General features: G+C 42.4%; 3 protein-coding genes across 3 annotated transcripts in view; 2 read left to right on the top strand and 1 right to left on the bottom strand.

Annotated features, from left to right (window-relative positions):
• The window catches only part of plxna3 (plexin A3), a 587367-nt gene that overhangs the window by 488895 nt on the left and 84159 nt on the right, over window positions 1-14313 (top strand). The gene's annotated exons all lie outside the window — the stretch shown is intronic.
• On the bottom strand, window positions 1659-6329 carry uxt (ubiquitously-expressed, prefoldin-like chaperone). Its single transcript, XM_066644537.1, has 6 exons — window positions 5987-6329; window positions 4372-4453; window positions 3909-3976; window positions 3712-3819; window positions 2005-2068; window positions 1659-1911 (listed from the first exon to the last, which is right to left on the bottom strand). The coding sequence occupies exons 1-6, from the start codon at window positions 6067-6069 to the stop codon at window positions 1849-1851; spliced, it is 468 nt and encodes a 155-aa protein (XP_066500634.1). The 5' UTR covers window positions 6070-6329; the 3' UTR covers window positions 1659-1848.
• zgc:86609 (ER membrane protein complex subunit 3-like) lies at window positions 6687-14288 on the top strand. Its single transcript, XM_066643443.1, has 8 exons — window positions 6687-7284; window positions 9125-9182; window positions 9427-9520; window positions 10610-10714; window positions 10936-11017; window positions 11238-11317; window positions 12290-12372; window positions 12730-14288. Exons 1-8 carry the CDS (start codon window positions 7130-7132, stop codon window positions 12817-12819), a joined length of 747 nt encoding a protein of 248 aa, XP_066499540.1. The 5' UTR covers window positions 6687-7129; the 3' UTR covers window positions 12820-14288.

The following is a 14313-nucleotide window of genomic DNA, read 5'->3' on the forward strand; positions in this document are numbered from 1 at the left end:
AAGTTCTGGTTCTCGTTGTGTGCAGATGTCAGACACTTCAATTACTTAATTTTCCAATCAAAACCTGCGTATATAAAAGGGAAAAATATTGGATTACCAAAACTGGAGCTCTAAAAATGAAACAGGCTGGAAGAATGTGCAAGACTTAGTAAACCACCAAAACTGTCCCCATCAGATGAATTGTAATTTGATCTGTGAGAAACAGGAAAAATGCAAGCTCCGCTCAATTCTTATCTAAACAAAATCACAAGTGTTAGCATGTAATCTTCCATTAACTGCATACTAACGGTCTGAAAGGACATCGAGCTGCCAAGAAGAGAGAAAAGAATTATAAAACGCAAATAAATAGGAGGCCTTCTTTTTCTTTTTTTTGGTGACATGTGCTTTTTAAAGAAGGAACATAATCTGACTTGCAGAGATGGGCCCAACCATGGCACACTCATCTTAGCACTAAGAAAAACTTTACCTTGTTCGAGACGCATTATAGGCCTCAAGCAAATGTAACCTAGCCACAAACCTTAATTAAATCTGTGCAGAGAATATATGTCAGCATCTGCAGAGGTGTCTTTTGACCAAGATATGTCCTACTGTGATGCACACGGTTATGCCATGAGTCTGTTTGTATGAATCAAAGCCGCAGAACAAGGAACATTGTACAGAGCGTGTGATGCACATGGTTATGCCATGAGTCCATTTGTGGCAGTGCGTCTTTGTACAAAGAAAAATAATTCTATTTCAGGAAGCAGGTTTTACACTGCTGCCACAATTCAACATCCAGTTTCCATGGCAACTAGTTACTAGTGTGACAGTGTATCCGTCACAGTGATGCTGAAGAAGCTGAGATATATAAGCACTCTTCCCCACTCATCAGCCAAACAAGTTAAACATGAAGGAAATCATCAGTGAATCAGTTACCAATCTCCACCACCTCAAAATCACCAAGTAAACATCTTGGTTACATACTGTTTAAATCAGTGCACACCATTTGGTTATAGGCTACACTTTATGCAGCTCTATGAACTGGACCAGGCGTTATGCAGAAAATGTTCTTAATTTAAACTTAAATCAAAGGCTGCATCCAATTAGAAATAATTTAGAAAAAAAACAAAACATTACATCCACTGACTTTTGGCTAGATCACTGCCCCACTGCTTTAAAAAGACAAAAATCACATTAGGATATTGTTTGGAGCAGACAATATTAAACCCATAGCACCCCAGCAAATAGCTTCTATTAAAATAAACAGCTGTACACTGTAATAACTATTTTATTACTTCACAGGAAACAGCACAAAGCTCAAGTAACACTTTGTTCCACTTTATTTCACGCTGCTGACTCCTTTAAACATCCAGCTCATGTCCAAACCAATGTTGTAGCGCTTTATAAAGTGTGTTATGTCCACGTCGACTGCGCATTTTAGCTACAGATAAATGTCTGCATCTACCTGTGATTTCTTCTTCATTTTACTTTTGCACCACAAAAGATCCGACTGAGGACCTGATACGGAGAATCATATTCAATGTAACTGGAACTGCTTTGACCATGAAACAAACAATCTAGTCACTACTTCAGAAGCGAGGAGGCATGAGTCACGTATTTGCAAGGGGAAATTAGTCACAATCTTAGGCACGGTCACTTAATATCATCTCAGTACTCACAATTGTTCAAAATAATCTGTCATTTATTGAACTCATTTTGTAACATTACAGTATAATCTGTTAGCAAACCAACTGAACAGCATTGTTTTATATAAAGTCCAAACCCATTCAGTAATAATTAGATATAAAAATAACAAAAACCAAAATAACAACAATCACACAGAGGTTTCATCTTGATTTTGTGCTGGGCTTAAAACACTTCTCGCCTCCTGGTCTCAGGGAGATCTTTCAGTCCCTGGAGTTCCCTTAAGCCCTGTTGGGGGAAAAAGAGAGTTTTGTTGTGCGGTTAAGAAGTAACAGAATTAACCAGCTCTATTCAAAGTGAAAGAAAAAGAAAAAGGTCTACCTCCAAAACCATGCGAATGTTGGCTTTAATTTTAGCTGCATCTTTTGTCAGAACCTCAGAGTATCTGGATGAGGGAAAAACAGCCGATAAAAATGTTAATCATAAATCTAGAAACATCTGATGCAATATTTAATTCAGGGATCTTGCGCTGTGTAAACATTCAGCACCTTTAATCCACTGTTTTAGCACATTTTTATAGTGTTAAACCTGTGTGAACAGTGCATTAAAGGCCTGTATGTTGTTGGTGACATTTCCCTTTCTCGTTTCATTTGACCGCATGAAAACCCAGGTGTAAACACACCAAGGACACTGATAAGATTACAATAGTCAAGTCAGCTGGAGGTGATCAGTCAATCAGAGGTGGTCAGAGACACATTCTTGAACACACACATTGCACGTGTCATTTAATTTGGTTTTAACATCCCTATATAACACAGAGAAATGTGCCATAGTGCTAACTAGCAGAGGAGAGAATAATTAAGGAAATACAAGACAATGTGCGAGGCTACATTCATTCATTATCTGTAACCCTTATCCAGTTCAGGGTCGCGGTGGGTCCAGATTCTACCTGGAATCATTGGGCGCAAGGTGGGAATACACCCTGGAGGGGGCGCCAGTCCTTCACAGGGCAACACACACTCACACATACACTCACACCTACGGACACTTTTGAGTCGCCAATCCACCTACCAACATGTGTTTTTGGACTGTGGGAGGAAATCGGAGCACCCGGAGGAAACCCACGCAGACACAGGGAGAACACACCAAACTCCTCACAGACAGTCACCCGGAGGAAACCCACGCGGACACAGGGAGAACACACCACACTCCTCACAGACAGTCACCCGGAGGAAACCCACGCAGACACAGGGAGAACACACCACACTCCTCACAGACAGTCACCCGGAGGAAACCCACGCAACACAGGGAGAACACACCAAACTCCTCACTCACAGTCACCCAGAAGAAACCCATGCGGACACAGGGAGAACACACCAAACTCCTCACAGACAGTCACCCGGAGGAAACCCACGCGGACACAGGGAGAACACACCACACTCCTCACAGACAGTCACCCGGAGGAAACCCACATGGACACAGGGAGAACACACCACACTCCTCACAGACAGTCACCCGGAGGAAACCCACGCAGACACAGAGAGAACACACCAAACTCCTCACAGACAGTCATCCGGAGCGGGACTTGAACCCACAACCACCAGGTCCCTGGAGCTGTGTGACTGCGACACTACCTGGTGCACCACCGTGCCACTGCGAGGCTACATTTATTATCCAAAACTATTGGCCCCTCCTACTCTGGGCCAATGAGTGTCCAAGCCAGTCTCATCAATTTGAACCGTAGTGGAAGGGAAAATATAGAGATGTAAAATGGAAATGAATTATGTTTATATGAGCTCTTTCATATGAAGGTAAAGAGCTGATCAGGTCACACCAGGCATCCATCTTAGAAGAAAGTGTAAATGTGCAGTATATCCCCACAGAGTCCGAAGTAGTAAATCATGTCATTAAACACTGTACTATAAAAGTACAAATGAATAAAAACCCATGTAACAAACAGACATTTCAATAACTGAAGTGTGTTATTTCAGTGTTATTCTCTTTTCCCCTGGTATCTGAATTATCATTTTATATCAATATCTGGCCAGTATCTTATATCTAGCGTTAGACTCTATCTAAGTATCTTACTCTGTGAGCTGGCTGGTCTTCTTCTCTATGAATGCCAAAGCCTCAGAGAGTGTCAATTCAACAAAAAATCCATATCCAACAGCAACAAATATTTTGGAAGCATCAGGTCTGAAACACCAACAAAGTCACATTAGTCAGATACAGAGATGCACAGATGACACAAAGTGTTGACAGAGAAAACAGGAAGGCACACTTACACATGAGCTTGAACATAGAAATTACAGCCAAGATCTACATCAGTTTTTAGTTCTTTGCTATCAGCTTCCTGACAGGAGAGAAGAATAAATGGTCAGTTCAAATATAGTCCCATCCCTTCGATCACAAGGGGCTGGCTGTCTGTTTGTGTTTAGAATAGTTACATTTACAGCAAGTGTTAGCGTTTGGAATAAGTCTGTTTTTAAGTCTAAGGTATAAAGTCAAGAATTGTGGTCAACAAAAATGTATGTTTTGTCATCCAGTTACTCTGATACATTCTCTCAGGTTTATTTGGGGTAAGACAGAGAAAAACCCATGGAGTTTTTCCTGCCATTGCTGCCTTTGCTTGCTTTTTTATATTATGACACATACTTCTGTAAAACTATATTGTGAAAACACCAAGCGGTCAAAGTGAGAGAACTTAATTTAGAGACATATGTTACCTTTTTAAAATTCAGACTATACCTGAATGCATTTAATGGTATTCTTCAGTTGAAGGTATTGTGCCATTTTTTCATACACACCATCTCTCTGCTCCAGTACTTTTCTGGTAAATCAAACACACGAATAACATGGTCAAAAAGCACAAAAAAAAAACATTAAAAAGTATACATGTACTTCTTGGAAATAGTGGCCTCCGGGTGACTGTGAGGAGTGTGGTGTGTTCTCCCTGTGTCTGCGTGGGTTTCCTCTGGGTGACTGTCTGTGAGGAGTGTGGTGTGTTCTCCCTGTGTCTGCGTGGGTTTCCTCTGGGTGACTGTCTGTGAGGAGTGTGGTGTGTTCTCCCTGTGTCTGTGTGGGTTTCCTCCGGGTGACTGTCTGTGAGGAGTGTGGTGTGTTCTCCCTGTGTCTGCGTGGGTTTCCTCCGGGTGACTGTCTGTGAGGAGTGTGGTGTGTTCTCCCTGTGTCTGCGTGGGTTTCCTCCGGGTGACTGTCTGTGAGGAGTGTGGTGTGTTCTCCCTGTGTCTGCGTGGGTTTCCTCCGGGTGACTGTCTGTGAGGAGTGTGGTGTGTTCTCCCTGTGTCTGCGTGGGTTTCCTCCGGGTGACTGTCTGTGAGGAGTGTGGTGTGTTCTCCCTGTGTCTGCGTGGGTTTCCTCCGGGTGACTGTCTGTGAGGAGTGTGGTGTGTTCTCCCTGTGTCTGCGTGGGTTTCCTCCGGGTGACTGTCTGTGAGGAGTGTGGTGTGTTCTCCCTGTGTCTGCGTGGGTTTCCTCCGGGTGACTGTCTGTGAGGAGTGTGGTGTGTTCTCCCTGTGTCTGCGTGGGTTTCCTCCGGGTGACTGTCTGTGAGGAGTGTGGTGTGTTCTCCCTGTGTCTGCGTGGGTTTCCTCCGGGTGACTGTCTGTGAGGGGTTTGGTGTGTTCTCCCTGTGTCTGCGTGGGTTTCCTCCAGGTGACTGTCTGTGAGGAGTGTGGTGTGTTCTCCCTGTGTCTGCGTGGGTTTCTTCCGGGTTACTGTCTGTGAGAAGTGTGGTGTGTTCTCCCTGTGTCTGTGTGGGTTTCCAATGAGTTCATTTTCACTGCCAATTTGAGTCAATTATATATAATATAAGGCTATAATGTATATGGATTTTCTATAGAATATAGCATGTCATGAAACATGTGTTTTTGAATTTCGAAAGAAAACTTTAACATTCAGAGGAAACCCAAGCAGACACAAGGAGAACATTATAACATCCTCAGACAAAAGTGACAAGAAGACCTTATAACACTGGAGCTCAGACATGAACTGTACTACTACCATGTAATAATTCTGACTCAGTATCTGTCTAATAATTGTGATTCAAATGAAAAATATGATGCTATGACTTAACAGCTCAAAATTATTACATAGCTTAGAATGATAGTAATGAGATCCTGATCCTTCCTCATTTTTATGTGAAGGTAAGTCATAAGTGGGAAGAACATTGACTTACGAGAAGTCTGCATGTAAAAAAGGAACTACATCCTTAAAACAACAGACAAAGAGAGCAATCCACTACTAACAGCTGGGTTACACTGGGGTAAAATGCAATTTATTGTGTAACAACTGTGAGGGAGGCTTGGGCAGTTGGGAAAGCAGACTGGACTCAGTGTACTCACTGGAGATCTTTCTTCAGCACGTCGTTGATGAAAGACTCGTACTGCAGCACTTTATCGTCGATGTTGGGATTAACCGAAGTCATTATGGAGAGCGGTTAATGTCGCAGTGTTCAGATGAGAAGGGGCCCTTGACCCCAAAGACAGGCTGCACTAAACACCTCCTCATCGGCGAACAGTCAGCCAGTCAGTGAAGAGTATATTCTGCTCTAATTATCCACGTCCTTCATGCAAAACGCGAGTGTATCTAATGTTTTGGCAGGTGCCTAGAATTTATCCCTGTATTTCTGCCCATCAAACCCGGCCATGTGAACTGAGCCTCCTGTTTACAAGACAGAGCACAGGAACACGCCTGACAACAGGATATGGGACTATTTTAAAACACTTCCTTTTGTTTTAACTTTTTATATATATAAATATTTTTAACTTAATTGAATACGTCTAAAATATTTATGTAGACGTTTATGCTCCTCTCGTATTTAGAAATAAATTAAATAATAAATAATATGTATTCACAATTTATTAATTCAAGTTTTTGCAGTTCATATTTTACAATGTCATTATTATTATTATTATTATTATTATTATTATTATTATTATTATTATTATTATATGGTTGTTTTTTTATATTTAATAAGCGAAAGGCTTTTTGTATTTCGCTTTTTAACTTTGAGCTCCAGCGTTTTTTAAAATAAAAGTCTCTAGTCAGCACGCTAGTTATCGCAATGAGTGAAGTTGGAATTTTAGTATAAAGCAACTCTTGTCTCAGAGGTGACTCTTGGCGTGTTTTGTGGCTTAAACCTGGAGGAACCTTTGTACATAGCGCTGTAAACCATTTTACATTTTAAAACGGGCTAAATAAGTAGCCGAGCCTGCGGTTGAGCCCAGACTCGGATCGGAGTTAGCGCTGTTGCTCAATAATGTTCTACCGCTTCGAGAGAGAGGAACAGTAACTCAGGGTTAAAGGTGTCTATAAATATAACTCTCAGTTCACTGGCTTTACAACAAATTAAGCCACGCTTCAACGTCTATTAATTCACAGTACAAAGACGTTACAGGTGAAATTAATGTATTTAACCGTTTACTGGCCACTCTGAGTTTTGGAATTAGTTTGTTAAGTTAGTCCTTGTTGATATTTACTCGAGCATGGCCGGACCCGAGCTGCTGCTCGACTCCAGTATCCGTCTGTGGGTTGTTCTGCCCATTGTGTTTATCACGTTTTTTGTGGGAGTTCTGCGTCATTATGTCACTCAACTCATTCAGAGTGATAAAAAAGTGGAGCTGGAACAAGTGTCTGACAGGTGAGGATCTTTGATTCTGACACATTATTCATTCAGACTGCAGAGTCTCGTCCCTGTAAAACCATGCTTTCCTGAAATGCTAAAAAGGTAGAGAAATTGATTTTCACTGGAGGAGGTCTTTAATAAAGGAATGCTTTTCGTGATAGTCTTGTTCTGAATAACATGGGCAAAACAAACAAAAAAAACTTTAAATGTGTGTTCTCCCCGTGTCCGCGTGGGTTTCCCCTAGGTGACTGTCTGTGAGGAGTGTGGTGTGTTCTCCCCGTGTCTGCGTGGGTTTCGTCCGGGTGACTGTCTGTGAAGAGTGTGGTGTGGTCTCTCTGTGTCCGCGTGGGTTTCCCCCGGGTGACTGTCTGTGAGGATTGTGGTGTGTTCTCCCCGTGTCTGCGTGGGTTTCGTCCGGGTGACTGTCTGTGAGGAGTGTGGTGTGTTCTCCCCGTGTCTGCGTGGGTTTCCTCCGGGTGACTGTCTGTGAGGAGTGTGGTGTGTCCTCCCCGTGTCTGCGTGGGTTTCCTCCGGGTGACTGTCTGTGAAGAGTGTGGTGTGGTCTCTCTGTGTCCGCGTGGGTTTCCCCCGGGTGACTGTCTGTGAGGATTGTGGTGTGTTCTCCCCGTGTCTGCGTGGGTTTCGTCCGGGTGACTGTCTGTGAGGAGTGTGGTGTGTTCTCCCCGTGTCTGCGTGGGTTTCCTCCGGGTGACTGTCTGTGAGGAGTGTGGTGTGTTCTCCCCGTGTCTGCGTGGGTTTCCTCCGGGTGACTGTCTGTGAAGAGTGTGGTGTGGTCTCTCTGTGTCCGCGTGGGTTTCCCCCGGGTGACTGTCTGTGAGGATTGTGGTGTGTTCTCCCCGTGTCTGCGTGGGTTTCGTCCGGGTGACTGTCTGTGAGGAGTGTGGTGTGTTCTCCCCGTGTCTGTGTGGGTTTCCTGCGGGTGACTGTCTGTGAGGAGTGTGGTGTTTTCTCCCCGTGTCTGCGTGGGTTTCCTCCGGGTGACTGTCTGTGAAGAGTGTGGTGTGGTCTCTCTGTGTCCGCGTGGGTTTCCCCCGGGTGACTGTCTGTGAGGATTGTGGTGTGTTCTCTCTGTGTCTGCGTGGGTTTCCTCCGGGTGACTGTCTGTGAGGATTGTGGTGTGTTCTCTCTGTGTCTGCGTGGGTTTTCTCCGGGTGACTGTCTGTGAGGAGTGTGGTGTGTTCTCTCTGTGTCTGCGTGGGATTCCTCCGGGTGACTCTGTGAGGAATGTGGTGTGTTCTCCCTGTGTCTGCATGGGTTTCCTACGGGTGACTGTCTGTGAGGATTGTGGTGTGTTCTTCCTGTGTCTGCGTGGGTTTCCTCCGGGTGACTGTCTGTGAGGAGTGTGGTTTGTTCTCCCTGTGCCTGCGTGGGTTTCCTCCGGGTGACTGTCTGTGAGGAGTGTGGTTTGTTCTCCCTGTGCCTGCGTGGGTTTCCTCCGGGTGCTCCGGTTTCCTCCCACGGTCCAAAAACACACGTTGGTAGGTGGACTGGCGACTTAAAAGTGTCCGTAGGTGTGAGTGTGTGTGTGAATGTGTGAGTGTGTTGCCCTGTGAAGGACTGGTGCCCCCTCCAGGGTGTGTTCCCGCCTTGTGCCCAATGATTCCAGGTAGGCTCTGCACCCACCGTGACCCTGAACTGGATAAGGGTTACAGATAATGAATGAATGAATGAATGAATGAAAATTTTAAATGTACTGGTTGGAATCTTTGGACACTGGAATTTTTTGGCTAGTATATTCTGGATTATCTATCAAGTATAGTGTGTTATATCACCCAATGTTGCGCTGAGGCTTAATGAAATATCCATATCTCAGTTTTTGTATCTTGTTTTGCAGCCAGGTGTTACTCCGTAGCCGTATTCTCAGAGAGAATGGAAAGTATCTTCCTAAGCAGGTAACTTTCAAGCTTCATTTACATCAAAACAAATCCACACTGTTAAAAAAAAATAAAAACATATTATCCTTATCTGTTCATGATCAACAATATTGTGTGTTAAGAGTGAACACTAAAAGTCATGTAGTTTTCTAGAGGTGGTCTGATTATAATTGTAATAAAGCAGGTTCTTCCTTCGGTGGATTAGAAACAGTCCGTTTTGGCTTGTGCTGATTGTTGTTGATGGGTCTCTGTTCCTTTCCAGTCATTCGCCATGCGAAAACATTACTTTAACAACCCAGAGACAGGATTCTTCAAGAAGGTCAAGAGGAAAGTTGTTCCCAAAAATCCAATGACTGGTGAGGGCTGAGTCATCACTGAAGTTTTGCTTTAAAGGCTAAGCACCACTTAATGGACCTCCATGAATATTTCACATTATTGTAGTTACTGACAGATATAAGTATGAATTAAAATGAAAATAGCAGCTTAATTTGCTTTAAAACTGACAATTTTATTAAATTGACGGAAAAACCCGAGCTCGCTACGGAAATTCTTGAACGCAACCGTGACGTCACTGGTGGACAACAGCTGAACAACGCCGCGGTAAAACACCGTTATGACTGACTGTTATGACAGTATCTAGCTAAATAGCCAACATTATTCATGACAATAGCCTAGCAATAAGCTAAACTCAAATGTAGAGGTACCGTTATTCTTGTAAATGTGATCGAAGTCGAACTCGAATTCATCCGACACTATAAACCTCCGTAATGCAGCTACGTAGCCGAGTATAATCTGAGCCACCGAGTTTAGCGAGTCAAGCTAACGTTAACTAACACCAACTAAAACAGGCGAAGTGAGTGTCCTTACCCTGTTTACCTCCATGTTACAGAGGCTCTTGAACACCTTTCGTTGGTGTCCTTTCATGCCCATATTGTTGGAAAAGCGCCAGTGAAATGAGCTACAGATAACGGAGTGAGCGGATGGGCCTTTCCAAAGTGCCCGTTTAAAGTTGACAAATTTAGTCCATTTTCTGGATATTTTGGGATCTTTGGGCTGTTTGTGCACAGATGTCCCACTGTACATTGAATGATTGCAGCCAAAAACAACACACCTTTTTGTAATTTTGCATTAAATTAAGTGCAGCTTCTAGAGTTGTTGTCCACCATCTACGTCACAGGCAAGACGCCTATTAGAGTTTCCGAACACCGTTGGGGGGGGGACCAATGGTCTTTTAAACCTTATTCCTTCAATTAGTAAGAAATAACATGTTTTCTGACTATCAATAAACACAAGTTAGGAACTCAACTAACACTGTATTTATTTGTTTGACACTTTCATATTGCTGGTGCTTAGCCTTTAAGTCGGTACTAATGGTATAACTCCTGCTGATTAAGTGCTGTGAATCTCTTTCTCATTCTAAGTTTTTAAACACTACTTTTGTTCAGATACCAGTATGCTGACTGACATGATGAAAGGAAATCTCACCAACGTCCTGCCAATGATTTTAATTGGTGGATGGATTAACTGGGCTTTCTCTGGGTTTGTCACTAGTGAGTACAGCTGGTCTTAAATATTATGATTATTGTGGGACTGTTCTCCTTTTCCATGGAACTCATAAAGTGACTGAGCTGATGAAATGGTGCTGAACTTAGGCCCTGTAGGTTGGGATTAAATCATTATTAATGCCATTAAAAAAAGAATGACCTTCTCTCAGGTGACGTGTCTTTATTTTAAGTTAATCAACAAGAATATACTTTTCTGCTTTTCATAGCTAAGGTTCCCTTTCCACTGACGCTGAGATTTAAACCCATGCTGCAGAGAGGAATTGAGCTGCTGTCACTAGATGCATCCTGGTGTGTTGCTAATGCTATTTTCCTTATCGATCCTATTGTTTTAGATTGTTAAATGCTATTGAAACTTGGATAAAATGCAAACGCAGTAGTCAACAGATGTAAATGAAATAGACTTACCCATAGGAGAGTGAGCTTTCCTCTTAGCTGTATTGTTTAGATATATTGTTAAATGTTGTTTACCTTGTCGTTTTTCAGTTTATGAAATCTGTATCTCTTTTAGGGTAAGTTCAGCCTCGTGGTATTTCCTCAATGTCTTTGGGCTACGGAGCATGTATTCTCTTATTCTTGGACAGGACAATGGTGAGCTCAACTTATTAATGACCAGTGTGCATGTTTACTTCATATATTTGGGACTCCTTAAATTTGAGAAAGTAAAGCAACATGATAGTCATGCTAAACCTCAGTTATTACAAGGGTATTCAGGCCTATAACTAGAGTTTAATATCTTGTCATGGTATGTAGTATGGTTGTGAAGTGCAGCGTTGCATCCCACACTCTCATTGGTTTTACAAAATTTAGTTTTGCATGCTTTTCATGTTTCCTCTATCAATGTTCTCTCACTTCATTATCCAGCATGCATTATACATGTACAGGGGATGGACAATGAAACTGAAACACCTGTCATTGTAGTGTGGGAGGTTTCAGGGCTAAATTGGAGCAGACTGGTGGCCAATCTTCATTAACTGCACATTGCACCAGTAAGACCATGTGCATCCAATGGTTCAAACATTGTGTCCTGAAGGCGGTGCCGTGTATCAGGACGACAACGCACCAATACACACAGTGAGACTGGTGAAAGATTGGTTTGATGAACATGAAAGTGAAGTTGAACATCTCCCATGGCCTGCACAGTCACCAGATCTAAATATTATTGAGCCACTTTGGGGTGTTGTGGAGGAGCGAGTCAGGAAACGTTTTCCTCCACCAGCATCACGTAGTGACCTGGCCACTATCCTGCAAGAAGAATGGCTTCAAATCCCTCTGACCACTGTGCAGGACTTGTGTATGTCGTTCCCAAGACGAATTGACGCTGTATTCGCCGCAAAAGGAGGCCTTACACCGTACTAATAAATTATTGTGGTCTAAAACCAGGTGTTTCAGTTTCATTGTCCAACCCCTGTATATTCACCAATGTGGTCAGAGTTATATTGAAATTTTGGCCAGAGCTCCCCTTTAATACGTTGAATTACAAAGGCATATTATTTCTCAGTCTTAGTGTTTGTGTTGTTTTAAATGTGATAGAACGCAGATTAGCCTTTGCGTCTTTTACAGCTGCTGACCAGTCGAGAATTATGCAAGATCAGATGACTGGGGCAGCCATGGCTATGCCCCCTGACCCCAACAAGGCCTTCAAGGTAAGGAATGATGATCTAAGTTAAGGTTTTAAAGAGCAGTTTGGAAAGTGGAAGCATTGATACCTTCATTAAGAGCCATAGATTTCTAATTAAAGATTTCTGTGAGTGACAAAGGCGCCACGGAGGCACAACAGTGTCGCTGTCACACAAGCTGTCTGATACTTAGAGAAGGTCACCCGTTTTATCCACATGACTGGTAGGAAAATTGGGGGGCAGTGATGAATGAAGGAATAGTGCTGTCCTCCCACCTCCCTTTAAAAAAATTCCTATCCCCCATAAAATTGGAGGGAACACCAACAAAGTGCACTACAAATTAAGCAGCATACCTTGCACCACCCTCTCCTTGGTGTGTTTCAGAGTGAATGGGAGGCCCTGGAGATCGTCGAGCACAAGTGGGCTCTGGAGAACGTTGAGGAGGAGCTGATGTCTCGAGGCCTTAACTTTTGAAGGCTATTCAGCGAGGAAGGCAAGAGGAACATCTTCTGTTGGTGCAGTGAGACAATGTTTAATGTGAAATCCAATGGTAGTTTTTGCACTGTGATGAAATAACATCCCTGAAGAATAATTATTCTCACTATATATTAAGTCTCTGATGACAGTGGTTACACATTAATATGCAACAATACAAAGTGCTGGGGAGGTACTGCCTATTATAGATGTACACGCACATGTCATTTATGTTTATATGAATAGCCAAAGCATATTTGCCAGTATGTAGTTACATCTGAAATCACTCCTCAACAATAACTACATCAGCATCACTTTAATTGTTGTAGTGTGCCTGATTAACATGTAGCTACAGTTATTAAAGACAATGTAAATTGGGATAGTATTTTTCCTTCTTTTTGTAAATGGAAATAGACAATAATAATCTTCTCCAGATTTATTATTTACTTTGTCTAAGATGTCTTAAGGCTATTTAAAGTCAGTGAAGATGGTGCACGGTCCTGGCTTCAGTAGTATGTTCTTATTTTGCTCTCTTTAATGATTTGACTGCCTGTTAGTGAGTGAATGCAATGATTGTGATTATTATATTTTGGCAACTGGAATGGATTATTGTTCTTGTTTGTTTGCGTTCATTTCTCAGCTGCTGAACCTGCCTTAATGGTTACGTTAAGTTTTTAGTGTTCATATGTGAAATATTATACCTCATCTTCAGTATTGCCTTAACTATTTATTCAGGCAGGGAATTCAGTAAAGCAGGATTCCTTACTTGGCCAGATAACCCAAACCTAAAAATCAGGGTTGTCCAATAGGAATGGTCTTTAGCTCTTTTGCTAATGGACAGGCTTGACTTTGGGCGTAAGTTATGAAGCTAAACTGAAAAAAATCCTGCTTTGTGGAACACCCCTGGATGTGGCGTTGTTACTGTTTCAGCTGTGGGTTTGTTCCTTGTACCACCCAATGCCTTCTTTTCAGTCTTCCATTAAAGGGTAATTCTGCTGGTTTTCCTTCATTTTATCTAAAATTACATCATTAAGATATAAACAAATGCTTAAAAACAAGCTGATCTGGATTGTTCACAGCGGTTGTGATAGAAACCAAGTTAAATGTTTATATGAAAGGGTTTGAATGTGCTGCCCGAGTGCCTGAGACTTCATATGAAGTTGAGTCATGCTGAATGTTGAAATACTAAATAGTCCCAAAGTTTAACGATTACGATCATCCACATCACATATAAACCTCAGGTGGTGTGTCCTGGTTCCTATAACCAACAATCTAAAGATATCTAAAGAAGTCTTGAATGTTCCTGTATGAGAATTAAACATCAAACCCCTCACACTGAATGGCTGTGTGTATTTATCTGTTATTCAGTTGTAGAGGAAATTTTGACTTTTTTTTTGGAATTCCCCTTGGACTGCTTTCTGCTTCTTTAATGAAAGTGAATGTGCAGAGATTATGATCACAGCCTATGAGTCAAATTTCACTGACGAAATAAAG

This window comes from Hoplias malabaricus, chromosome 14, assembly GCF_029633855.1.
Source record: "Hoplias malabaricus isolate fHopMal1 chromosome 14, fHopMal1.hap1, whole genome shotgun sequence".
NCBI lineage: Eukaryota > Metazoa > Chordata > Actinopteri > Characiformes > Erythrinidae > Hoplias > Hoplias malabaricus.

Excerpts from the sequence above, each read along its gene's own strand:
- uxt (XM_066644537.1), bottom strand. The coding sequence starts at position 6,069 with ATGACTTCGGTTAATCCCAACATCGACGATAAAGTGCTGCAGTACGAG. Across the intron at positions 3,977-4,371 it reads ATACCATTAAATGCATTCAG|GAAGCTGATAGCAAAGAACT; the intron begins GTATAGTCTGAA and ends CTCTCCTGTCAG. Across the intron at positions 3,820-3,908 it reads TTCTATGTTCAAGCTCATGT|ACCTGATGCTTCCAAAATAT; the intron begins GTAAGTGTGCCT and ends TTGGTGTTTCAG.
- zgc:86609 (XM_066643443.1), top strand. The coding sequence starts at position 7,130 with ATGGCCGGACCCGAGCTGCTGCTCGACTCCAGTATCCGTCTGTGGGTT. Across the intron at positions 9,521-10,609 it reads TCCCAAAAATCCAATGACTG|ATACCAGTATGCTGACTGAC; the intron begins GTGAGGGCTGAG and ends ACTTTTGTTCAG. Across the intron at positions 12,373-12,729 it reads ACCCCAACAAGGCCTTCAAG|AGTGAATGGGAGGCCCTGGA; the intron begins GTAAGGAATGAT and ends GGTGTGTTTCAG.